At 36.1% G+C, this 26,885-nt stretch overlaps 1 protein-coding gene across 1 annotated transcript; it reads right to left on the reverse strand.

The window, feature by feature from the left end:
* LOC102807525 (GTPase Era, mitochondrial-like) lies at positions 1 to 26,594 on the reverse strand. The gene is made up of 11 exons (XM_085491651.1): positions 26,501 to 26,594; positions 22,723 to 22,869; positions 21,952 to 22,079; positions 21,109 to 21,186; positions 20,891 to 20,937; positions 12,473 to 12,534; positions 12,190 to 12,302; positions 10,681 to 11,571; positions 9,904 to 10,053; positions 7,731 to 7,811; positions 1 to 3,527 (listed from the first exon to the last, which is right to left on the reverse strand). The coding sequence occupies exons 1-11, from the start codon at positions 26,583 to 26,585 to the stop codon at positions 3,405 to 3,407; spliced, it is 1,905 nt and encodes a 634-aa protein (XP_085347777.1). The 5' UTR covers positions 26,586 to 26,594; the 3' UTR covers positions 1 to 3,404.
* Positions 26,595 to 26,885: the final 291 nt, after the last annotated feature.

Here is a 26,885-nt window from a genome sequence, read left to right on the forward strand (position 1 = left end):
TAAGTTAAAGTATCTTTATTCATGTTAGTATCTATATTATATCTGTGGAAATTTGATTTGCAAATAATTAATGTCACATGACCAGCTAGCTTACATTTTTATAATGATGCACCCAGCTAGAATCGAATAATTTCACACACAATATTGATATCATTATTTTTACATATTAACTGAGAATCTGTCAAGAATACTTTACATTTTAGTAGAATTAAACAAGTGAATATGAACATAAACATATGCACAGATGTATTATAAAATTAAAGTACAGTCAGAATTAAAGTCAAAAGTTACAAATAGCCATATATGTGAACCTATGACCATCATGACAAACCCTTGCAATATCAGTGTTTGCTTTACAGCCAGTAGACTTGCATACTGAAGGTCGTGGCTTTCAATCTCTTACTAGATGTTTGAAATAATTGTTTATTTTCCTTTATTTCAAAGGTCAACAAGTCATTGTCAATGACACAGTCCCAGTCATGTTTTAGTGACTTTGTCTAACGATGAAATGCTAGTCAGATTGTGTTTAAATATTGGGATAGCATTTAGCATATTAACTACAAATGTGCATGAAACAATCATAAAGACTAAGTTTGAATGAAATTTGTCAAGGCATGCCCCAGAAAGTGTTTATGACATGTCCAAATGTTGACTTTTGGGACAATTAATGGCTGTCAGTTGAAGGTCAACAAAATATAACAAAGCGACATGTATTACGACTTGTGATGTACCAACTTTAAACAAATCGGTCCAGGCATGCACAAGAAATGATGGACAGAAGAATGCACAAGAAAGTCAAAAAATCAGCAAAATTTTATCAACTTGCAAAACTGATTTGCAGCAGTTATGCATCAGATGTGATATTCATATGCTTAGTAAACGTGCTCAAGAAATGATACAGACAGCAACAGTTTTGAAGACAAAATTGGTTTAAACTTTGCCAAAGGCTGTTGACAAACAAATGGATGTGAATATGCACAACAGTTTAATGGCTCATTTTAGTGCAAGGTCTAACACTTGATTTTGGCATATCAGAGAAACGATATTGACAGACAAGACCCTGGACATAAGTTCTCATTACATTGTCCAATCCAATGGCTATAATGGCCATGTACTTGCATTCACAATGCATTGCATCTACTGAGTATATTTTACACAGAACTTAATAAACGAGCAGAAGCAACTTTTTCTATTCACTAATAAACTTTTACCTTTAAAGGCAAATGTCGGCCATGCTTGCCAATGTGTAGATTTGAATGAAATCGGTCAAGACATGTCCGAGAAATATCCAAATCATGTCCAAATGTTGATTTCAGGTGTTTTTTTGGGACAAAAATGGCCACCAGTCGGTCAAAGGTCAACCAAAACATAGTTGAGCTTGCCCTTTGTTATATAATATTATTCCCTTTATCATAGTTTGTTTCAATATAAAAATGCATTGTCATAATTAATTTTGAATACAAACAAGTTTTGGGGTTGAAACAACAATGGGAAAGCAGTTTACCAAATGTCCTTTATAGATGTAAATATCTTACAAAAACATTGGTGCCTAATTGTTTAATTATTTTTAGGGAAATAATATTCAGCTTTATTCAAAGTAATTCAGATTTTTTATTATAAAAACAAATGCCTCATCTCAGAAAAAAAGTGCTGCATTTAGACCTGAATAGATTCATAAATCATGCAAGATAACAGAAAATCTTAACTGGCTTTTGCCCAAGTATTTTGTACAAGTGTCTGTCAAAAATTAATGATTCACTGAGACAAATATGAACTGCCTTATTATATTCATTGTATGACTACTGTTTTATTTGAAAAGTAAAAAAAAACGCCCTCTATGAATAGCTATCATGTTGCAAGCTCTGCTTTGTATGCAAATCTAGTTGGTGTCCAGTGGAGAGAGAAGTCAACATTACTGTTGCCTCCTGAGAATCTACATCTTCAAATACTGCAATCTTTGTTTTTAAAGTGCATTATAAAATTATTATAATAAAAGCTCTATCATTCTGTTCTAATAGCTGAAACATATTCCTGTGAATTTTCATTTGTCGAATGAACTGTTTGTCAAATACAGAATATAAATTTTTGAGTACAATTTTTTTTTCAAAATGTGGATGCAACGTTTTGCTTTTTATGTATTTCTTATGTATTGTTTTTGATTTGATAACTTTGAACTAAACAGATTTTCTATTAGCTTCAGATCTTGATCAAAGTTTGGCACCCAGTTCGAAGGAGTGCTTATATTGATTTTCTGACATCTTGTTTTCTGTAAAGATTTTAGGTTTGCAAATGTGTATCAGACTGTGCAAAAACTCTCTCCATGAGTTGGTTTTGAAACCCAGTCTAGTACTCCCATGGGATTTGAAAGATACATTACCAAGTATATTATTACAAGATAAATTATTTACTTTATTGAACACAGACAACAATGCATATTTTCACTGAGAAGTAGTAGAAACAGTCAAAATATTTTATCAGATTTTCTCAATTTTTGCATATTTTCATACAGGACATCTGTCGTTATTACTCAGGGAATAAGGTGACCAAGTTTGATAAAGTTTTGTAAAGTTATTGTGCACACAATAAAAATTATTGACAATGACAACGCCGGACAGAAATTTTTCCCTTAATATACTTTTCCCTTCCATCTTTGATGTTACGGGCAAGGTAATCAAAAATAAATCAATGTGCACATGTCTCCCATTATGACTTGTCTTTGTACCAGACGTCTCTGAGAAATGAGGATGGACAAATGCATGGACGAAACCCAAAACATAATACCTTGTTTTGGACTACGTCTGGCAGGGACTAAAAAATATAATAAAACAGTAACTGATAAACATTACATACACCCAGTATATAAAATTAATTAATTAATATAACAATATGAACATTTGTTGAAAAAACCATGATCAAAATCAGAAGGGAAAGTGCCCTCTGCAGACAATAGACTTGTTTGGGATTCCCAAACAACCCTGGTTGCTTAGCTACCAAATTGAGGAAGGGGAGGTTGAATGAACATGGATTAACTTCCAGAAATACATAATTTTAGGTAGTTATTTTATGCAGTTTTGTACCAACGTTACCTTTGAAAGCTCACAAACTTTTCATAAAAACATGTTTTACATTCATACACTCAAAATGAATAAAGACAGAGTATCATTTATATTTCTATGGTATCCATACATGCATTTCTAAAATATCTTTGGAAGATAACATACAAGTATGTATATTCTACTTCCTAAAAACTGATGCAAACAGACTCACGAACCTTCTACCTTATATGACCATGATAAACAGCTGGTACTTAATGACATCTTGCATAGGCATTTATAGAAGTGGTAGACCAGCTCTTGGACATGCTATCGTAGAATTCCTATAGAATTTACACTTAATAACATATTTTACTTCTTTAATTTTACATCCAGGTAAAGTTTTACATTACACTGGAATGCATTCATCAAATCTTCAGCTGCCTCCGCCGAGATCTGAATTACTCGTTTCCCTTTTGTACCAATTAACATTCTCTAAAGGGAAAAAATATAGAATATTTTCTATTAGAATGGTTTGCAAAAATATGTTTTTTAATTAAATGTTACATGTATTAGGAAATACATAATTGACCTCATGAGAATGATATACAGGAAGTACTTAATTGCCCTCACAGGTGATAAGTTGTACAGGAAGTACTTAATTGACCTCACAGGTGATAAGTTGTATGGGAAGTACTTAATTGACCTCACAGGTGATAAGTTGTACAGGAAGTACGTAATTGCCCTCACAGGTGATAAGTTGTACAGGAAGTATTTAATTGCCCTCACAGGTGATAAGTTGTACAGGAAGTACTTAATTGACCTCACAGGTGATAAGTTGTACAGGAAGTACTTAATTGCCCTCACAGGTGATAAGTTGTATGGGAAGTACTTAATTGACCTCATGCATCAAGCTAATGTGATAAGTTGTACAGGAAGTATATAATAAGTTGTACAGGAAGTATATAAATGACTTCTGTGACGCATTTTGTGTAATCTGATATTTATAGACGTGTGTATTATTTGTATGCCAATAGAGGCTCACGAGAGGGCGTTAATAATGATCGAATTTACTGGAGCTTAAGGAGTCTCTGTCCACTATAAATGTAGGTCACAGGTCAATTTAAATTAGTCGTCTATTATCACCGAGTCTGGACACATGGCTAATCACCAACACCTTGCCACGTGGTGGCATGCAGTTGCTTCGTTACGAGTTTCCAAAGACAGATTGTTTCACGTCAAGCCGAATTGAAGACAATGTACAGTTTCACTATGCCATTCCACGGATGTTTGCAAGAACTGCATCGTCTCTCTCTCTCAGCAAGATTTACAAGAACTCACTGCCGTCCAACAATCACGTCACAATTGTTCAAGCCGAAGCCAGCCGAAGATTAGGCCACGTGTTGTTTGCGTCGAAAAGATTGACTTTTGAAACTAAGTATTTTAGTGTCCATATCATTTTATGACTCCAGGCGACTGTAAATGTATTTTCCTTGCGTTGTCTAATTTCGTGCGTCTTCCCACACTGTTATTGTATTATGCTGAATTTATGAATTTATTGTTCATTTGAGTTAATGTCATTTGATACCTCGTGAGTGCACTATATTTATTTACACGAATACAATAAAAGAATTTGACAATATCCTGTGTTCGTGTCGTTTCTTGTTGCGAACCCCTTGTTTGGGTTTGGGTCAACGGAAAGATTCAGGTCTGTCCGTCATCCGACTTTAGACCCAAACTCGGCCGTAACACTTCACATATATGTTCAACAGGAAGTACTTAATTGACCTCACATTAGCATGATGTATGGAAAGTTTATAATTGACCTATCATTAACCGTGTTGTGCAGCAGATAGATAATTGACCTACCATTAACCGTGTTGTGCAGCAGATAGATAATTGACCTATCATTAACCGTGTTGTGCAGCAGATAGATAATTGACCTATCATTAACCGTGTTGTGCAGCAGATAGATAATTGACCTATCATTAACCGTGTTGTGCAGCAGATAGATAATTGACCTATCATTAACCGTGTTGTGCAGCAGATAGATAATTGACCTATCATTAACCGTGTTGTGCAGCAGATAGATAATTGACCTATCATTAACCGTGTTGTGCAGCAGATAGATAATTGACCTATCATTAACCGTGTTGTGCAGCAGATAGATAATTGACCTATCATTAACCGTGTTGTGCAGCAGATAGATAATTGACCTATCATTAACCGTGTTGTGCAGCAGATAGATAATTGACCTATCATTAACCGTGTTGTGCAGCAGATAGATAATTGACCTATCATTAACCGTGTTGTGCAGCAGATAGATAATTGACCTATCATTAACCGTGTTGTGCAGCAGATAGATAATTGACCTATCATTAACCGTGTTGTGCAGCAGATAGATAATTGACCTATCATTAACCGTGTTGTGCAGCAGATAGATAATTGACTTATCATTAACCGTGTTGTGCAGCAGATAGATAATTGACCTATCATTAACCGTGTTGTGCAGCAGATAGATAATTGACCTATCATTAACCGTGTTGTGCAGCAGATAGATAATTGACCTATCATTAACCGTGTTGTGCAGCAGATAGATAATTGACCTATCATTAACCGTGTTGTGCAGCAGATAGATAATTGACCTATCATTAACCGTGTTGTGCAGCAGATAGATAATTGACCTATCATTAACCGTGTTGTGCAGCAGATAGATAATTGACCTATCATTAACCGTGTTGTGCAGCAGATAGATAATTGACCTATCATTAACCGTGTTGTGCAGCAGATAGATAATTGACCTATCATTAACCGTGTTGTGCAGCAGATAGATAATTGACCTATCATTAACCGTGTTGTGCAGCAGATAGATAATTGACCTATCATTAACCGTGTTGTGCAGCAGATAGATAATTGACCTATCATTAACCGTGTTGTGCAGCAGATAGATAATTGACCTATCATTAACCGTGTTGTGCAGCAGATAGATAATTGACCTATCATTAACCGTGTTGTGCAGCAGATAGATAATTGACCTATCATTAACCGTGTTGTGCAGCAGATAGATAATTGACCTATCATTAACCGTGTTGTGCAGCAGATAGATAATTGACCTATCATTAACCGTGTTGTGCAGCAGATAGATAATTGACCTATCATTAACCGTGTTATGCAGCAGATAGATAATTGACCTATCATTAACCGTGTTGTGCAGCAGATAGATAATTGACCTATCATTAACCGTGTTGTGCAGCAGATAGATAATTGACCTATCATTAACCGTGTTGTGCAGTAGATAGATAATTGACCTATCATTAACCGTGTTGTGCAGCAGATAGATAATTGACCTATCATTAACCGTGTTGTGCAGCAGATAGATAATTGACCTATCATTAACCGTGTTGTGCAGCAAATAGATAATTGACCTATCATTAACCGTGTTGTGCAGCAGATAGATAATTGACCTATCATTAACCGTGTTGTGCAGCAGATAGATAATTGACCTATCATTAACCGTGTTGTGCAGCAGATAGATAATTGACCTATCATTAACCGTGTTGTGCAGCAGATAGATAATTGACCTATCATTAACCGTGTTGTGCAGCAGATAGATAATTGACCTATCATTAACCGTGTTGTGCAGCAGATAGATAATTGACCTATCATTAACCGTGTTGTGCAGCAGATAGATAATTGACCTATCATTAACCGTGTTGTGCAGCAGATAGATAATTGACCTATCATTAACCGTGTTGTGCAGCAGATAGATAATTGACCTATCATTAACCGTGTTGTGCAGCAGATAGATAATTGACCTATCATTAACCGTGTTGTGCAGCAGATAGATAATTGACCTATCATTAACCGTGTTGTGCAGCAGATAGATAATTGACCTATCATTAACCGTGTTGTGCAGCAGATAGATAATTGACCTATCATTAACCGTGTTGTGCAGCAGATAGATAATTGACCTATCATTAACCGTGTTGTGCAGCAGATAGATAATTGACCTATCATTAACCGTGTTGTGCAGCAGATAGATAATTGACCTATCATTAACCGTGTTGTGCAGCAGATAGATAATTAACCTATCATTAACCGTGTTGTGCAGCAGATAGATAATTGACCTATCATTAACCGTGTTGTGCAGCAGATAGATAATTGACCTATCATTAACCGTGTTGTGCAGCAGATAGATAATTGACCTATCATTAACCGTGTTGTGCAGCAGATAGATAATTGACCTATCATTAACCGTGTTGTGCAGCAGATAGATAATTGACCTATCATTAACCGTGTTGTGCAGCAGATAGATAATTGACCTATCATTAACCATGTTGTGCAGCAGATAGATAATTGACCTATCATTAACCGTGTTGTGCAGCAGATAGATAATTGACCTATCATTAACCGTGTTGTGCAGCAGATAGATAATTGACCTATCATTAACCGTGTTGTGCAGCAGATAGATAATTGACCTATCATTAACCGTGTTGTGCAGCAGATAGATAATTGACCTATCATTAACCGTGTTGTGCAGCAGATAGATAATTGACCTATCATTAACCGTGTTGTGCAGCAGATAGATAATTGACCTCTTATGAGTTAAGTTGAGCAGAAAGTACATTTTTTAAGTGGAATTACTTTTAGTCGAAAGTGTAGTCAGAAAATAATGTCTATGGGTGCAAATAAACTCACAGTATGACTTCTTTTCCTGCATATAATCTTCTGTACAATCTGTAGTTCATTATTTTCTCCTTTTTCTAAAAGTTCAGTACTCTGTTAGATGAAAAAATATATAAATTTTGGTAAATAACAATTAACAGGCAGCTAAGACTGTAAGAAATGACTGACTACTATTTCTGAAGATGTTTTTCCATGGATGAGTTTTCTTGTTTTGAATATTTTGTGAAACAAAAACAATGGTACCATTCACATATATTATCCCCTATAGATATATACTATTACCGGTAGGTAAAATACGAACAAATACCATCATTACGTGTGGTTGTTTTATCATAGTGACATGATTGTTTTCATATTTTACCTGTTATACTACCACACTACAAGACACTGGGGCTGATCTGTTTACACTTATTTCACTATTACATGGACCAACTTATGCTATACAATATATATATAAACAACATAATAGAAATCACTTTTCAAACCATTAATATTGCATTTAGTTTCAATGTAGTGCTATTCTATAATGGACACCATCCCCCTTATCGCGTGGACGGGTTTCATGTTCTCTGCACGTAATAAGCTCGGTTATTAAGCATCCTTTTTTTGGGATGCCCGGTGGCCGAGGGGAAGACGTGTAGTGGCGTGAAGCTAGGCGATTTGGTGCCGTACGCGAGCGCTGGTTCGAGTCACGCACACAGTACGTATTTACTATAATTAGACATAGTCTTTACCTTGCCATTTATTCGGTGTTATTTGCTTACTTTACTTCCTATGTCGACAGCAACTATGAGTTTAAAATTATTTCTCAGTACTTATTCACTGTTACAATGCTGTACCATTACTTTCACCATCCTACTACAGTCAGATCTGAAGGCCTTTGCCGCATTCTGGCCATGCTGTGTGGCGCGTATCGCGTGGACGGGTTTCATGTTCTCTGCACGTAATAAGCTCGGTTATTAAGCATCCTTTTTTGGGGATGCCCGGTGGCCGAGGGGAAGACGTGTAGTGGCGTGAAGCTAGGCGATTTGGTGCCGTACGCGAGCGCTGGTTCGAGTCACGCACGCAGTACGTATTTACTATAATTAGACATAGTCTTTAAAGAACCTTGCCGTTTATTCGGTGTTATTTGCTTACTTTACTTCCTATGTCGACAGCAACTATGAGTTTAAAATACCATCCCCCTTGAATCTTTGGAGTTCAGAATATACTTGATGAATTCAACACACCTCTGTGTTAACCTTTCACATTTCACAAAATAGTCCCATTTATATTCTGCATTTCCGTCAGAAAAGTAGGACAAAAATAGCCAATTTTTTTAAATAAAAACTGAAAATTGACTCAGATCGAAGAATGTAAGAAAAAAGTACAGAAAATTTGGGCCAGAAAGTCTGGTGATGATAAGTCACACATAAAGTACTTATAGGCACATGCAAAGCATGAATGGAATCAGTCCAAAGGATTCTGAAATATGACTGCGAACGGACGAAGACCGAATTATAAGTCCCTGTTTTCAAAGTTTGTTCGAACAGGGACTGTAAAGGTTAAGGCTGACACAATATTTGAGAAATGAGATGTGTTTACATTGCAATAATCAATAACAATGCAGTGACTGTAGTTCAAGGTAAACCACATTACACCATGGCTACAAACAATAGGCATGTGACCTAATTCTTGGCCGAAATTCACTTCATATTTTTAGGTTTACAATAGACAATGACAAGAACTGATGCTGGGAATAGATTTGTATATTCTGTTGTCAGATTGTGAGTACAAACTATAGGAATGTCAATGGGATGAGGATGGATGGGGGTGAGGATCAACGGTCAGAACTCTGCCTTGTACATATATGCGAACCTATGAGAAGACATGTTCAACCTTGATACAAGTATACAAAATTTCGACCAATGAACGCTTATTTTGTCAAGTTCACATGAATCCTACCAAGGCTATATAAGGCCAACTTGTATCATGTTGCTTGATACTTCTTTACCATTCCAATCTGTGTTCATCTTTTGTTGTGAAATACAATATGTAGTTAGTATACTCATCCAAATTACACTATATTGTTTAGTCTGACACAGCACCCTCTGTCATCATCCAAATATCCCGAACCCCTCTACTCGTTTCCCACAGAAATCATTGTGTCTCTGGAAACATATGAATAAATATTTTGATATCAAACCTGTTCAAGTTGATATGGAACTTCTTCTGGTAAATATTCCAATAGTTTGGAACGGACAATTTCATAGATGACCGTTTCCGGTCCTTGGTCTGTAAAGAGATCCGGGTGATATTCCCACTCACCAGGTCTGGCTTGTGTAAATAAATAGTCCTGGAAAATGAACAAGTTTGTGTCATGTTTATTATTTGTTTGCAATATGCAGATTAAGTTAAAATACTACCTGATTGGTTAAGATGAATCAATGAATACATCACAAGAATTTTCTTGGATGTAAAAAAATAAATACTACTTTGTGTAGTAGCAAATGAATTCATTATGATGGACAATGGAGACATTGGACAAAACTTATTCAGAGTTAAAATGAAAACAATTGAATCAATCAATCTGCACTCATTAGATGACATAGTCCCTGTCAATAATTCAAGTACTTGATGTTTTAAGAACCACCTACAATCTCTGAGATTAATTTTAAAAATAAAGCATCAAGACAGTAATGTTGATTCAGAAGAACAGGAACAAAATGGCCACCAGATGGCCATCTTGAAATGGATCAGCATGCAAAATATATGGTCACCATAGCAAGTTTCAATGAAAATTTGTCCAGTCATTTGAACTGGTTGCGAACACACTTAATATTGGAATTTAACAATTCTTTCACCAACAGGAATGAATGCTTCCATAATAATCATGAAATTTCTTCTTAGAACACATATAAAAAAATCAATATTCTATTTACATATGGCCTGCCCTCTAGTGGCTAGAAAGGGGAATAAATACCTGTAAATCATCGATACCATCATTGAACAGGGCAGATATCATAAACACACCATCAAAATTTGGCCATCCAGTCTTTCGTAAAAGCTGCTTCTTTGTCCTTCGTTTCTGTTCCAATTTTAGTTGATGTTTAATCCACTTTAAATCTTTATCACTTAATCCCTTGGAACGCAAAACATCGTCACTTAAATCAGAGTGTCTAAGAATGGCCTCAACTCCTTGGAAATCATTTGCATCTTTACAGTCCACAGATTCATCAGCAAAAGAATCGTGTAATTTGCAGTCTGTATTTTCATCAAACATTTCTCCCCCCATATTTGAATGCTCTGTGTCCCTGACGTTTTCATGTGATTCAGACAGCCTGTCCCCTGATTTCACAATCACGCTAGCTTGTTTTTGTGTTTTGTCTTCCAAAACGGCCTCGCCAGTAAACAATCCTTGACTCTCATATCCCACCATGTCCTCACCACGATTTAGTTTGCTGTCAACAGAAGGTGACATTTGATTTGTTTTTTTAGTACTAAAATTCTGCATCCACAGATCCTTAATTTCAGTAGACTTATCATGACTTATCACCTCATTGGGTTGCCCATCAGAATCCTGCAACTCTTGTCTCTTCTTCCACTGCTCTACAATTGCCTCAATCCTTCTTTTGTCTATGCCACTTTGACTTATTTTCTCAAGTTCAAGTTTTCGTTTGCGGTCTTTTTCAAGTCTGTTGATCATTTTGTGCATAACTGATACGTAATCTGCTTTCATGCTGCTGCCGGACTCCACAGAGCCAAGACGCTTGGCAATAACAGCATCAATCTCAAAACTTTTACCATTCACAATTCCTTCAGTGAGCTGAGCTGTTATACTAAGTAATAAATTCTTTTTTTGTACTGTGTCAATCTGGATGTAATTAAAACAAAATGGATGTGATTACCCTGGGTTATTTAGTTGAAGACAGCATTGCATCTTTGACTCCACTCTAATCTTAATCTGAGGCAGCATTTTATTCCAACTGTCTTTATCACAACATAAATTCATTAAATGACCCGTATGAATGCAATAAACTCTCAGTAATGGCCATAAATATTTATTTTACACTTTTCATAAAATGGAAATAATTACAGATGAAACAACTCTTTTATTGTTCATCCACCCAACCCAATTTTTCTGTCTTACAACTTTTGATGCCAAGAATTCAGTGGTGTATCTTTAACCTTTTCACCACTAGACTTTCTTGCCCCAATTTTTTCTGCATTTTTTTCTTACATTCTTCAATATATTTAAAAATAATCCTAATTTTAGACCCAACAGACAAAATTTGAGTCAATTTTCAGATTTTTACTCCAAAAATGTGTCTATTTTTTTGTTTCTGAAGGAAAGTGCAGACTATAAACAAGACTATTATGTGAATTTGTGATGAAAAGAGCGAACTGGTGGTGAAAAGGTTAATTGAACAAAATGCAGCTGGCATATAATGCTCATAAAAAATTCATTGTCATAACAAAGACACTCACTCACCTTGTTAAGAACTAGAAGTGATTTGACATTAGGATAAGAATTGAGAGTCATTATGATATCAGAATCCAGTTTAAACCGTGTCCATTTATTAGAGACATCAACCAGCACCATGACTACGGGTACAAATGAAATTACTGGATACTATATTTTTTCCTACAAACACTACTTTATATTTATTAAGAAACTTTTAGTTCAAAATCGTTATTTATATTCTATTTGTACTAGGTCACCTAGACAAAATAGACAACTTACCCAGGTCACCTAGACAAAGTAGATGACTTACCTATGTCAGCTTCTTCAAAAACATTTCTTGGATCAACCACCATAGATCGTCCTAACTGATGTCTGCAACAGAAATAGGTAACCATGGTAACATGATGATATATTTTCTTCTACATGTGTATATTTACCAGTATTCAAAGATACGGAACTAAAAATAGGATCATATGCTTTGGCATGCCTGGACTAAGAAGCTTTTAGAAACCTAATTCTTAAGGTTATTGGCTAATATTTGAAAACACAGATAACCCATGAATACCTTGCCCATGATTAGATGTAAACTAAGAGACAATGTACAACAATCAAAACAACAGACATGGTAACCTCTATACCTATCCAATCTGTTATCATTACAGGCATGGTAACCTCTATACCTATCCAATCTGTTATCATTACAGGCATGGTAACCTCTATACCTATCCAATCTGTTATCATTACAGGCATGGTAACCTCTATACCTATCCAATCTGTTATCATTACAGGCATGGTAACCTCTATACCTATCCAATCTGTTATCATTACAGGCATGGTAACCTCTATACCTATCCAATCTGTTATCATTACAGGCATGGTAACCTCTATACCTATCCAATCTGTTATCATTACTGGCATGGTAACCTCTATACCTATCCAATCTGTTATCATTACAGGCATGGTAACCTCTATACCTATCCAATCTGTTATCATTACAGGCATGGTAACCTCTATACCTATCCAATCTGTTATCATTACAGGCATGGTAACCTCTATACCTATCCAATCTGTTATCATTACAGGCATGGTAACCTCTATACCTATCCAATCTGTTATCATTACAGACATGGTAACCTCTATACCTATCCAATCTGTTATCATTACTGACATGGTAACCTCTATACCTATCCAATCTGTTATCATTACTGACATGGTAACCTCTATACCTATCCAATCTGTTATCATTACAGGCATGGTAACCTCTATACCTATCCAATCTGTTATCATTACAGGCATGGTAACCTCTATACCTATCCAATCTGTTATCATTACAGGCATGGTAACCTCTATACCTATCCAATCTGTTATCATTACTGACATGGTAACCTCTATACCTATCCAATCTGTTATCATTACAGGCATGGTAACCTCTATACCTATCCAATCTGTTATCATTACAGGCATGGTAACCTCTATACCTATCCAATCTGTTATCATTACAGGCATGGTAACCTCTATACCTATCCAATCTGTTATCATTACAGGCATGGTAACCTCTATACCTATCCAATCTGTTATCATTACTGACATGGTAACCTCTATACCTATCCAATCTGTTATCATTACAGGCATGGTAACCTCTATACCTATCCAATCTGTTATCATTACAGGCATGGTAACCTCTATACCTATCCAATCTGTTATCATTACAGGCATGGTAACCTCTATACCTATCCAATCTGTTATCATTACAGGCATGGTAACCTCTATACCTATCCAATCTGTTATCATTACAGGCATGGTAACCTCTATACCTATCCAATCTGTTATCATTACAGTCATGGTAACCTCTATACCTATCCAATCTGTTATCATTACTGACATGGTAACCTCTATACCTATCCAATCTGTTATCATTACAGGCATGGTAACCTCTATACCTATCCAATCTGTTATCATTACAGGCATGGTAACCTCTATACCTATCCAATCTGTTATCATTACAGGCATGGTAACCTCTATACCTATCCAATCTGTTATCATTACAGGCATGGTAACCTCTATACCTATCCAATCTGTTATCATTACAGTCATGGTAACCTCTATACCTATCCAATCTGTTATCATTACTGACATGGTAACCTCTATACCTATCCAATCTGTTATCATTACAGGCATGGTAACCTCTATACCTATCCAATCTGTTATCATTACAGGCATGGTAACCTCTATACCTATCCAATCTGTTATCATTACAGGCATGGTAACCTCTATACCTATCCAATCTGTTATCATTACAGGCATGGTAACCTCTATACCTATCCAATCTGTTATCATTACAGGCATGGTAACCTCTATACCTATCCAATCTGTTATCATTACAGGCATGGTAACCTCTATACCTATCCAATCTGTTATCATTACAGGCATGGTAACCTCTATACCTATCCAATCTGTTATCATTACTGACATGGTAACCTCTATACCTATCCAATCTGTTATCATTACAGGCATGGTAACCTCTATACCTATCCAATCTGTTATCATTACTGGCATGGTAACCTCTATACCTATCCAATCTGTTATCATTACTGGCATGGTAACCTCTATACCTATCCAATCTGTTATCATTACAGGCATGGTAACCTCTATACCTATCCAATCTGTTATCATTACAGGCATGGTAACCTCTATACCTATCCAATCTGTTATCATTACAGGCATGGTAACCTCTATACCTATCCAATCTGTTATCATTACAGGCATGGTAACCTCTATACCTATCCAATCTGTTATCATTACAGGCATGGTAACCTCTATACCTATCCAATCTGTTATCATTACAGGCATGGTAACCTCTATACCTATCCAATCTGTTATCATTACTGGCATGGTAACCTCTATACCTATCCAATCTGTTATCATTACTGGCATGGTAACCTCTATACCTATCCAATCTGTTATCATTACAGGCATGGTAACCTCTATACCTATCCAATCTGTTATCATTACAGGCATGGTAACCTCTATACCTATCCAATCTGTTATCATTACAGGCATGGTAACCTCTATACCTATCCAATCTGTTATCATTACTGGCATGGTAACCTCTATACCTATCCAATCTGTTATCATTACAGGCATGGTAACCTCTATACCTATCCAATCTGTTATCATTACAGGCATGGTAACCTCTATACCTATCCAATCTGTTATCATTACAGGCATGGTAACCTCTATACCTATCCAATCTGTTATCATTACAGGCATGGTAACCTCTATACCTATCCAATCTGTTATCATTACAGACATGGTAACCTCTATACCTATCCAATCTGTTATCATTACTGACATGGTAACCTCTATACCTATCCAATCTGTTATCATTACTGACATGGTAACCTCTATACCTATCCAATCTGTTATCATTACAGGCATGGTAACCTCTATACCTATCCAATCTGTTATCATTACAGGCATGGTAACCTCTATACCTATCCAATCTGTTATCATTACAGGCATGGTAACCTCTATACCTATCCAATCTGTTATCATTACTGACATGGTAACCTCTATACCTATCCAATCTGTTATCATTACAGGCATGGTAACCTCTATACATATCCAATCTGTTATCATTACAGGCATGGTAACCTCTATACCTATCCAATCTGTTATCATTACAGGCATGGTAACCTCTATACCTATCCAATCTGTTATCATTACAGGCATGGTAACCTCTATACCTATCCAATCTGTTATCATTACTGACATGGTAACCTCTATACCTATCCAATCTGTTATCATTACAGGCATGGTAACCTCTATACCTATCCAATCTGTTATCATTACAGGCATGGTAACCTCTATACCTATCCAATCTGTTATCATTACAGGCATGGTAACCTCTATACCTATCCAATCTGTTATCATTACAGTCATGGTAACCTCTATACCTATCCAATCTGTTATCATTACTGACATGGTAACCTCTATACCTATCCAATCTGTTATCATTACAGGCATGGTAACCTCTATACCTATCCAATCTGTTATCATTACAGGCATGGTAACCTCTATACCTATCCAATCTGTTATCATTACAGGCATGGTAACCTCTATACCTATCCAATCTGTTATCATTACAGGCATGGTAACCTCTATACCTATCCAATCTGTTATCATTACAGTCATGGTAACCTCTATACCTATCCAATCTGTTATCATTACTGACATGGTAACCTCTATACCTATCCAATCTGTTATCATTACAGGCATGGTAACCTCTATACCTATCCAATCTGTTATCATTACAGGCATGGTAACCTCTATACCTATCCAATCTGTTATCATTACAGGCATGGTAACCTCTATACCTATCCAATCTGTTATCATTACTGACATGGTAACCTCTATACCTATCCAATCTGTTATCATTACTGACATGGTAACCTCTATACCTATCCAATCTGTTATCATTACAGGCATGGTAACCTCTATACCTATCCAATCTGTTATCATTACAGGCATGGTAACCTCTATACCTATCCAATCTGTTATCATTACAGGCATGGTAACCTCTATACCTATCCAATCTGTTATCATTACAGGCATGGTAACCTCTATACCTATCCAATCTGTTATCATTACAGGCATGGTAACCTCTATACCTATCCAATCTGTTATCATTACTGACATGGTAACCTCTATACCTATCCAATCTGTTATCATTACAGGCATGGTAACCTCTATACCTATCCAATCTGTTATCATTACTGGCATGGTAACCTCTATACCTATCCAATCTGTTATCATTACTGGCATGGTAACCTCTATACCTATCCAATCTGTTATCATTACAGGCATGGTAACCTCTATACCTATCCAATCTGTTATCATTACAGGCATGGTAACCTCTATACCTATCCAATCTGTTATCATTACAGGCATGGTAACCTCTATACCTATCCAATCTGTTATCATTACAGGCATGGTAACCTCTATACCTATCCAATCTGTTATCATTACAGGCATGGTAACCTCTATACCTATCCAATCTGTTATCATTACAGGCATGGTAACCTCTATACCTATCCAATCTGTTATCATTACTGACATGGTAACCTCTATACCTATCCAATCTGTTATCATTACAGGCATGGTAACCTCTATACCTATCCAATCTGTTATCATTACAGGCATGGTAACCTCTATACCTATCCAATCTGTTATCATTACAGACATGGTAACCTCTATACCTATCCAATCTGTTATCATTACAGTCATGGTAACCTCTATACCTATCCAATCTGTTATCATTACAGGCATGGTAACCTCTATACCTATCCAATCTGTTATCATTACAGGCATGGTAACCTCTATACCTATCCAATCTGTTATCATTACAGGCATGGTAACCTCTATACCTATCCAATCTGTTATCATTACAGGCATGGTAACCTCTATACCTATCCAATCTGTTATCATTACAGGCATGGTAACCTCTATACCTATCCAATCTGTTATCATTACTGACATGGTAACCTCTATACCTATCCAATCTGTTATCATTACAGGCATGGTAACCTCTATACCTATCCAATCTGTTATCATTACAGGCATGGTAACCTCTATACCTATCCAATCTGTTATCATTACAGGCATGGTAACCTCTATACCTATCCAATCTGTTATCATTACAGGCATGGTAACCTCTATACCTATCCAATCTGTTATCATTACAGGCATGGTAACCTCTATACCTATCCAATCTGTTATCATTACAGGCATGGTAACCTCTATACCTATCCAATCTGTTATCATTACTGGCATGGTAACCTCTATACCTATCCAATCTGTTATCATTACAGGCATGGTAACCTCTATACCTATCCAATCTGTTATCATTACAGGCATGGTAACCTCTATACCTATCCAATCTGTTATCATTACAGGCATGGTAACCTCTATACCTATCCAATCTGTTATCATTACTGGCATGGTAACCTCTATACCTATCCAATCTGTTATCATTACAGGCATGGTAACCTCTATACCTATCCAATCTGTTATCATTACAGGCATGGTAACCTCTATACCTATCCAATCTGTTATCATTACAGGCATGGTAACCTCTATACCTATCCAATCTGTTATCATTACTGACATGGTAACCTCTATACCTATCCAATCTGTTATCATTACAGGCATGGTAACCTCTATACCTATCCAATCTGTTATCATTACAGGCATGGTAACCTCTATACCTATCCAATCTGTTATCATTACTGACATGGTAACCTCTATACCTATCCAATCTGTTATCATTACAGGCATGGTAACCTCTATACCTATCCAATCTGTTATCATTACAGGCATGGTAATATAACAGATTTCCTTCATTTATACTGTGGTTTATATTTTATGCTGTTGTACACAAAACTCAGATAAAAACATCTCAAAATTGTGTTTAATTACACATGGTGAGAAAATCGTATGTAATTATAGATGGATACTTATGAATGTCTGATGCTTTAACATAGAAATAATTTCAACTATGTCATGAATTTCGTTACATGATAAAATAACAAAAGTCATTGAAAATGACACAGTCCCCGTTGAATTTTTGAAAGTTCTCTTTGTGCTCGTCATATTAAAGCGGAGGGGTTGTCGCGAGCTTGTCCTTGAAACTTGAGTTCCAATTGGCGTATACAACAGATTGTTTATTTACATCAAAACACGTGTTTCATGTAGTAGTAATATGGCCAAAAATAAAAACAGCTGTTATTCGGCCATCTTTGATCTGATTATAAAACAAAGTGATATGTATGATATATGTGCCAAATACGAATGAAAATGGTACATAAATTGTGGAAATATAGTAGTAAGGTCAAAAAGTCAGATGGCTGTCAATCGGCCATCCTTGAACAAATTGTCATGGACATGCATCCTAATATGTATAAAGTACATGTATGTGGCAAATTTGAATGAAAACTGACAGAGCATGTCCAAGATACCGCATAAAAAAACAAAACAAGATGCCTGCTTTCGACCATCTTTGATCCAATTGCGAAATAAATCGTCATGGACATGTATCCAAACATGTATAATTTATGTACCAAGTTTGAATGACAACTGACAAAACATGTCCAAAATACAACATTTTCAAAAAACAAGATGGCTGCCAGTCGGCCATTTTGAATTGAATTGCTAAACCACTGCATGTGCATAAGTTCCACATGAGGTACTAGGCACATGCAAAGAATGAACGGAATCGGTCAACAGGATTCTGCAATATGACTCTGGGCACACGGATGGATGGACGGACAGACTGAGGAACTCACGGACGGTTGGGACATGTATCCTAACATGTATGATCTATGTACTAAAATTGAATGAAAACCGACAAAGCATGTCCAAAATACAACATTTTCAAAAAACAAGATGGCTGCCAGTCGGCCATTTTGAATTGAATTGCTAAACCACTGCATGTGCATAAGTTCCACATGAGGTACTAGGCACATGCAAAGAATGAACGGAATCGGTCAACAGGATTCTGCAATATGACTCTGGACACACGGATGGATGGACGGACAGACTCAGGAACTCACAGACGGTTGGGACATGTATCCTAACATGTATGATCTATGTACTAAAATTGAATGAAAACCGACAAAGCATGTCCAAAATACAACATTTTCAAAAAACAAGATGGCTGCAGTCGGCCATTTTGAATCAAATCACTAAACCACTGCATGTGCATATGTCCCACATAAAGTACTAGGCACATGCAAAGAATGAACGGAATTGGTCCAAGGGATTCTGAGATATGAATCCGGTCGGACGAACAGACTCACAGATGCACACACGGACGCACGGATGGATGGAGACCGAATTATAAGTCCCCGTTTTCGGACTTCATCCGAACAGGGACTAAAAAGTTGATGACCCGTTTGCAGACTTCTTGATAAACAGTATTTAATTGACAAATCAAAAGAGTTACTAAGTTACAAATATGCAAGCAAACCTCTTTAGAGGCAGATATTTTATCCACCAAAATTCAGTACAAATATTTTGTAAAATACCGGTAGTCACTGAATTTCGTCATCATTTTGGACCATACAGACTGTTTCATATATTCTTTTTAGTTTTTAATCAAAGGGTTTGTTCAATTTTAATCAATATTTGATAATCATTTTGTGGATGTAGCCAATGAATAAAATTAAAAGATCCCATTAAGTTGTTTTTACCATATCATTTCATATTAATTGCAGAATACACAATCATTTGCCATGGAGAAATATTAGTATTGTCTACAAATGATATGCAAATGAGATAAAATGAGTGAGGCCATGGTGTTGTGTCATACAGCCTGACAAGGTCGTGTGAGTTGTGTTAACTCAAATATGATCCAATCCTCTTTGAACTTCAATACTTTATAGGGCTTAATTATTCGCTGGGTTTTATTTTCACTTATTTCGCTGAATGCAGTAAATTAAAATGCAGTGAATATTAAAATTAAACAAGAGAATGTTCTCTTTTCTCCACAAACATGGGAATTTAAAACCCAGTGAAAATCTCTGCAATCTCAAATTCTCTGAAATTAAATCCGGTAAATGTTTTCCCCTCTAAAGTATTATCAAGTTATATTTTGATACATATTGCATGTATGTTTCTAATTTACATAGAAACTAACACTCTTTTATTTACATTGGAAACATGTTATTACCGTTTAGCTTTTCTAACATTCACCATTCCAGGAGTATCCAGAAATATCTGCAAAACAAGAGACGACAATGCAGTCAGTCATAATTCATTTGCATATTTTTATTGAAAATGAAAAATACATTTGCTCTAAACCAATCGTCTTTTCATTTGACAAAATGGGAGAAAAGCTGTGAATTGCGTAAAGTAAAAATTTCAAAAGCAATGATTTTAATATCTTACTATCTGTGTATTGTTCTCTGTTAATATAGCAGTGGTTCTTTGTCTTGTTGTATGGGCTTTACTGGATACTGATGATACCTATAATAGAAGTACTTATGGTAGTTAGTATGTTCTGAAGTATAAATCATTTAATTTTTGTGGCTGGAAATGTACACGATTGAGCATTTCATGTCATTCGTAAAAAAAATCGCAAAACTCGCTGTATGACCCCAGAGAAATGTTCACCATTACAAAATTTTACAATTATTGAGATTTGTGAAAAATTGTCTCTGCTGAAATAAATCAATTTAAAATATGCAAATTGAAAATCTACAAAGTAACTCAACTAATTTTTAACCTATCCAGAACAAGTAGTGATGTTTTCAACCAATCAGAGAAGGCCTATTTTAATTGGCTGATTCCAGTACAGTTGTTAGTACAATATGGAAGACATCAAGAGTACTGGATTCAAGATAAATTGTGAACAGACTAGGGAGTATGATGTAGACTGCAATCTTTTACAATTCTGATGTGACAGCGCTTCTACAGGAAATTATTTTTATACATTTCCCTTGTGACAACAAATCCTACATTTGAGTGTACAAATAAAAACTTGTTCACAATGATAAAACTGCTAATATTGGAACAATATAACATTATTTATACTTGTATGGCTCGTTACAAGTTCATGGGAGCAAAAGACATTCAAATTTACCCCCCCCCCCCAAAAAAAAGAACAATTTGTGACTGTAAAATGGAATCACATTCTTTTAATTGACATGTATAGATCAGACTAACTTAAATCATCAAATGCTAATCTGAATGTGACAATTAACGAAGATGAGAGAAAAATTTGCATCTTACCCATCTTCCCATCAACTGATTGGTTAGTGTGGATTTGCCACAGTTGGGTGTACCAATCACAGCAACTTTTAATACCTCGGCATTCTCTGGTTGGTCAGGGTGTTGTGCACATAACAAATCATGATGAACTGATAAATAAAATAAACAATCACCATGGTGACATACTATCAAGTCATTACAGTGGGATGTGCTACAATGCAGCATTTACAAGGTCAAAATGCAAATAAAAATAGATGGTATAAAAGATTGTTTCCAAGTCAACAACACAAATTTGTCATTTTGAGATTTTTGTGTATTGGTTTTGTTAATTTTTTAGCCAGATGACAACAAATAAAGCATGTTGATGATGTGAGTTAACCCTACCTTGGCAGCCATTTTGAATTTAATATTGGTCCAAAAAAATACAACTAGTTCAATAACACACATTAGTTTCTTTCTACATGTACTTTCAAATAACCAAAAGAATATAAATATCTTTTTGAAATTTGAGGTAATTCCTGTGCACACATCAGATAGATTTAAACCAGAAACACACCTAAAGATCTTCCTCTATCAAATCATGGAACTGAAAATTCCTGCTACTTTTTGAACTATTTGAGATTGTTTTTCTTTGAATAAATTTCTTGTTTAATAAAATAGTTTATAATTTCAGGAATACAATAAGATATCCTGTCATAAATAATGTATACCCCCAAAAATAGCAGGATGTGTGATCTATGCCCTTCACTATTATGTCAATGTAAATAGAAACAAGAGCTACTAGTACATTACATTTAGTAGCTGACATGGGTTTCAGTGGTTCACCATATAGCTCCAATTCATGGTATTTCCCTTGCTCTTTTATTTTACTCCTGATATCAACAACAGGTGCAACTGAATTATACTGCCCTCTGTGGTGAGATGAGATGATGAATGTTCCTGTAATAGAAAATAATGAATAAACAATGACTAAGTGTGCATGTTCATTTCAAGATTAAGGAGTAATATATGTGAATGAACTGTCTGCAATCACACATGTAGACTAAATAGTACAGACGTTGCCTAACCATGCATCCATTTTGTCATTTACCACATTCATGGCACTCAAATATTCATTTGCATCTTCTAATTATCATGCTTGCCACATACAGCAAATCGTACTTGGAATCAGACAGGCTCAACTATGTAATTGGATTTTTTTTATTAAATAACAAGTCAATATAAATGCACAACTTGTATCTAATATAACGAACAGTACACCTGTTAATACAATAATGTGATTGGATTACAAGCTATCCACAGTAATGCCACTCATTAGCATATTTACACTTAGCCCTGAGTACAGTCTTGTAGGTTGGCCTCCTTCCACTAATCATTTGGCCCCCAAAAATAGCCACCATTTGGCCATTTTGAATAGGATCGTCAAACCAATATATCTGTTTATCTATGACATGATGTATAATGAATATTTAAAATTTGAACATAATCAGTGAAAGCAAGTCAAAGATATGGCATGTGAACCACATTAATTCAAACAAAATGGCTGCCAGTCGACCCTTTTAAATCTTATCTGAAAAACAAAATAAAAATCCCATAATGTCTAATGTATATACCAAGTTTGAACAAAATCCATCTGTAAACAGCCGAGAAATGCTTGATTATGATGATTTTTAGCACAAAAATGGCCGCCATTCGGCCATCTTGAATCAGATCGTGAAACAAATTGACGTGCATATGTATAATATCATGTATGATATATGTGTGAAGTTTGATTGTGATTTGTCCAGGCATTTCTAAGATACAGGTCCGGTCACACGCACTCATGCACTCATGCATACACGCACGCACTGACACACGGAGGTCAAAACATAAGTCCCTGTTTTCGGACTGCGTCTGAACGGGTACTAAAAAATCCAATTACATAGTTGAGCCCGTCTGATTCCAAGTACGATTTGCTGTATGTGGCGCAAGCATGATAATTAGAAGATGCAAATGAATATTTGAGTGCCATGAATGTGGTAAATGACAAAATGGACCAACCTACAGGACTGTACTCAGGGCTAAGCCCTGCGTACAGTGGGGTACAGTGGGGTACAGTGCTGTGTGTACGGGGACGCGTTCGGTGGGGCATCTATCATTCGAACGTGTGAATTGGGGGCATTTCGCCCAATTACCACTTCGCCCGAACGGTTTCGCCCGATTACCATTTCGCCCGGTTGCCATTTCGCCCGATTGCCATTTCACCCAATTGCCATTTCGCCTGATTCCTCGTATGTTTGGTATTTGCGTGTAGTCAAAACAAGATAACGTAGAAGTCAAAATTTGTTTTTATAAGGTGACGAACGTGAAGTTTATAACGGGGTTGTAACGTAATTTTATGCCGTTGTGGCTATCTTGTGTGGGTCATACCATTTGTGTATCGGGAGGAAACAATGAGTTGAGGGACAGTCACACCTTTTTGTTTGATGGTGGTAGTTCCTTTAGTTAAATGCACTGTGACCCTTTAAAAACACAATTATTTGTATAAGAATGTAAACCTCTGTTTTTAATGTAATTCCAATCTGATAAAACTTTATTTTTCCTTTAATATTAGCATTTTTTGGTAACTTGACACAGTAAAACACAGAGCTACAACAATTCAACAAATTGAGTTGAGGAAAAACTTTTGAAATATTTTACTAGTATTGTGTTTGTTTTCCCCAGTTTCACTTCCAATATTGCATGAACTTTTTGTTTCCTGGAAGGGGGAGCAATGAAAGTAAAGATATAATGCATAATTTACATTTACATTACATTTATTTACTTACCCTCGAATAAAAATAAAGTAGCACACCAGGTGCTAATACAATCGAGCAATATAAAAAATCACAAATACCAAAAATATATATATTAGTACATGTATTACATATGGAATGTCTACGTAGAAATTGAAATACAAATTGAAAAATTACATCTTTGATTCTTTTTTTAAATATAATGTTTATTACATTATATTTAAAAAAAGAATCAAAGATGTAATTTATAATGTAATAATAATTTTATTATTCAGTGATAAAATGTATTGAAAAAAATAAAACTCAACCTAGAAACAAACTTCCAGACAAAATATTTGAAAATAGTTATGGCGAATAAATTAAAACTGCTTTAGCAAAATTTTAATATACTTCCAATCACATCAGGACACCTAAGTTAAATCAGGCTCTAATACTATATTAATTATATACAATGTTGTGTTTCTATTTCAATTTAAAAGTATAGTCGAAATTTAAAATAAATTAGTGTAATTCTGGCCCTAATACTATACTACTTGTATACATTGTTGTATATAATGTGTTTCAAGTTCCCAACACCGGAGGGCGTACAAAGCTTCCGTCAATGGTCAATCTTTGCATAAAATGCGCGGATTGAAATTATTCTGCCAACGACATCACTGTGAAAGTATTTTATTCAAACACCGATGGTGAAACAAGTGAAAAATCTGTGTATGACGGCCGATGCATACCTGTCCCTATGCCTGTCGGCCACCCCTCTATTATGAATGGGATGACTACCCGCAATGGCGGACATCAGTTGCAGTGTTCGCATCGGCAAGAAAACCCTGACTAAAATGCGATCATATGATAGATTTTATGCATTTTACCAGATGTACATTTCGTATCGAAACCCCTAGTAGGCCTACTGTGTAACATCGATAAATCGGGCGAAAAGGAAAACGGGCGAACTGGTAATTGGGCGAACCGGTAATTGGGCGAACTGGTAATCAGGCGAAGGAGTTCGGGCGAAGTGACTGTACCCCCACAGGGAGCCCAGGAACTATAATCAACTGTAATACGCAGTCTCTATGAGGGGGGGGGGGTATCGGCTGGTATCTAGTGTAAGAAATAGACAAGGGATGAAGGCTCCAGCCAGTTGAGCAAGGCTAACCGAGTCGTGACCTCGATGTGGTTCGTAACCAGTCTTGTGATTGGTTGTTGACAAATGCTGAACAGGCCACGTCTCCAACTGTGCCGTGCGTTGAAGAAGCAACTAATATTCTTCAACCTGGTATTTTTTTTAGATTTTATTTTTTATTTTTGTCGTCTGTTTTTTCGAGTTTAAAAAATGTGAGCTGGCTGGAGCCTTCATCCCTTGTCTATTTCTTACACTAGATACCAGCCGATACCCCCCCCCCCGCTCATAGAGACTGCGTATTACAGTTGATTATAGTTCCTGGGCTCCCTGTGGTACCCCGAACGCGTCCCTGTACACACAGCACTAATACGCAGGGCTAATTTACACTGCAATATCAGCGTGTTTTTACAATGCATACTCTGATACAGACTCAGCCATTTGGAAGTATGCCCTAATCACTTAACTAGTTTCCTGGAACAACAATGTTCACTTTGGCACAGTTAATATACAGTGATACACACCGATCTCACTGATCAACACTGATACCAGTCGACTCGTCTGTAGACGTCATCGATGAAATCATAAATGTCCGATTACAAACACGGTGATGATGTCCAATCGTTCACATCATATCAACATTGTGATGAAAAGGAAACTCAAACTATTTTACAATACTTACTGCATATAGGGTATTTAATTATTCCATGCCGGTGTGTAGTTTTGATACGCAATGGACGAGTAAAAATAAAAACGCGTGAAAGCATGGAGGCAGCCATTTTAAAATTATGGCTCCCTAGGTAAGTGTTGAAAATCTCAGTTCGTGGTGTATGCTTGGCGAAATTTTAAAAATACTTATAGCTGAAAATTTAAACATATTGAAATATTGGTATTTTCGACTAACACGGTAGTTTTTGTCTTGAATTATTTTCCTATTATTTTGTTATTCTGTTATATGGAAACTGTAGTCTCACTCACGTGATAGTCGCGTACATGTGTGAGATATACTCCTATAAACAAAGATGGTAACATTGACTTTGCGCCGATCACGGGGGGGGGGGGACGTG

The sequence above is a fragment of the Saccoglossus kowalevskii genome, chromosome 16 (assembly GCF_978046115.1).
Source record: "Saccoglossus kowalevskii chromosome 16, keSacKowa6.1, whole genome shotgun sequence".
NCBI classification, from domain to species: domain Eukaryota; kingdom Metazoa; phylum Hemichordata; class Enteropneusta; family Harrimaniidae; genus Saccoglossus; species Saccoglossus kowalevskii.

Excerpts from the sequence above, each read along its gene's own strand:
- LOC102807525 (XM_085491651.1), bottom strand. The coding sequence starts at position 26,585 with ATGCTTTCACGCGTTTTTATTTTTACTCGTCCATTGCGTATCAAAACT. Across the intron at positions 12,535-20,890 it reads AATGTTAGAAAAGCTAAACG|ACATCAGTTAGGACGATCTA; the intron begins GTAATAACATGT and ends TTTCTGTTGCAG. Across the intron at positions 10,054-10,680 it reads ATGGTATCGATGATTTACAG|GACTATTTATTTACACAAGC; the intron begins GTATTTATTCCC and ends TTCATTTTCCAG.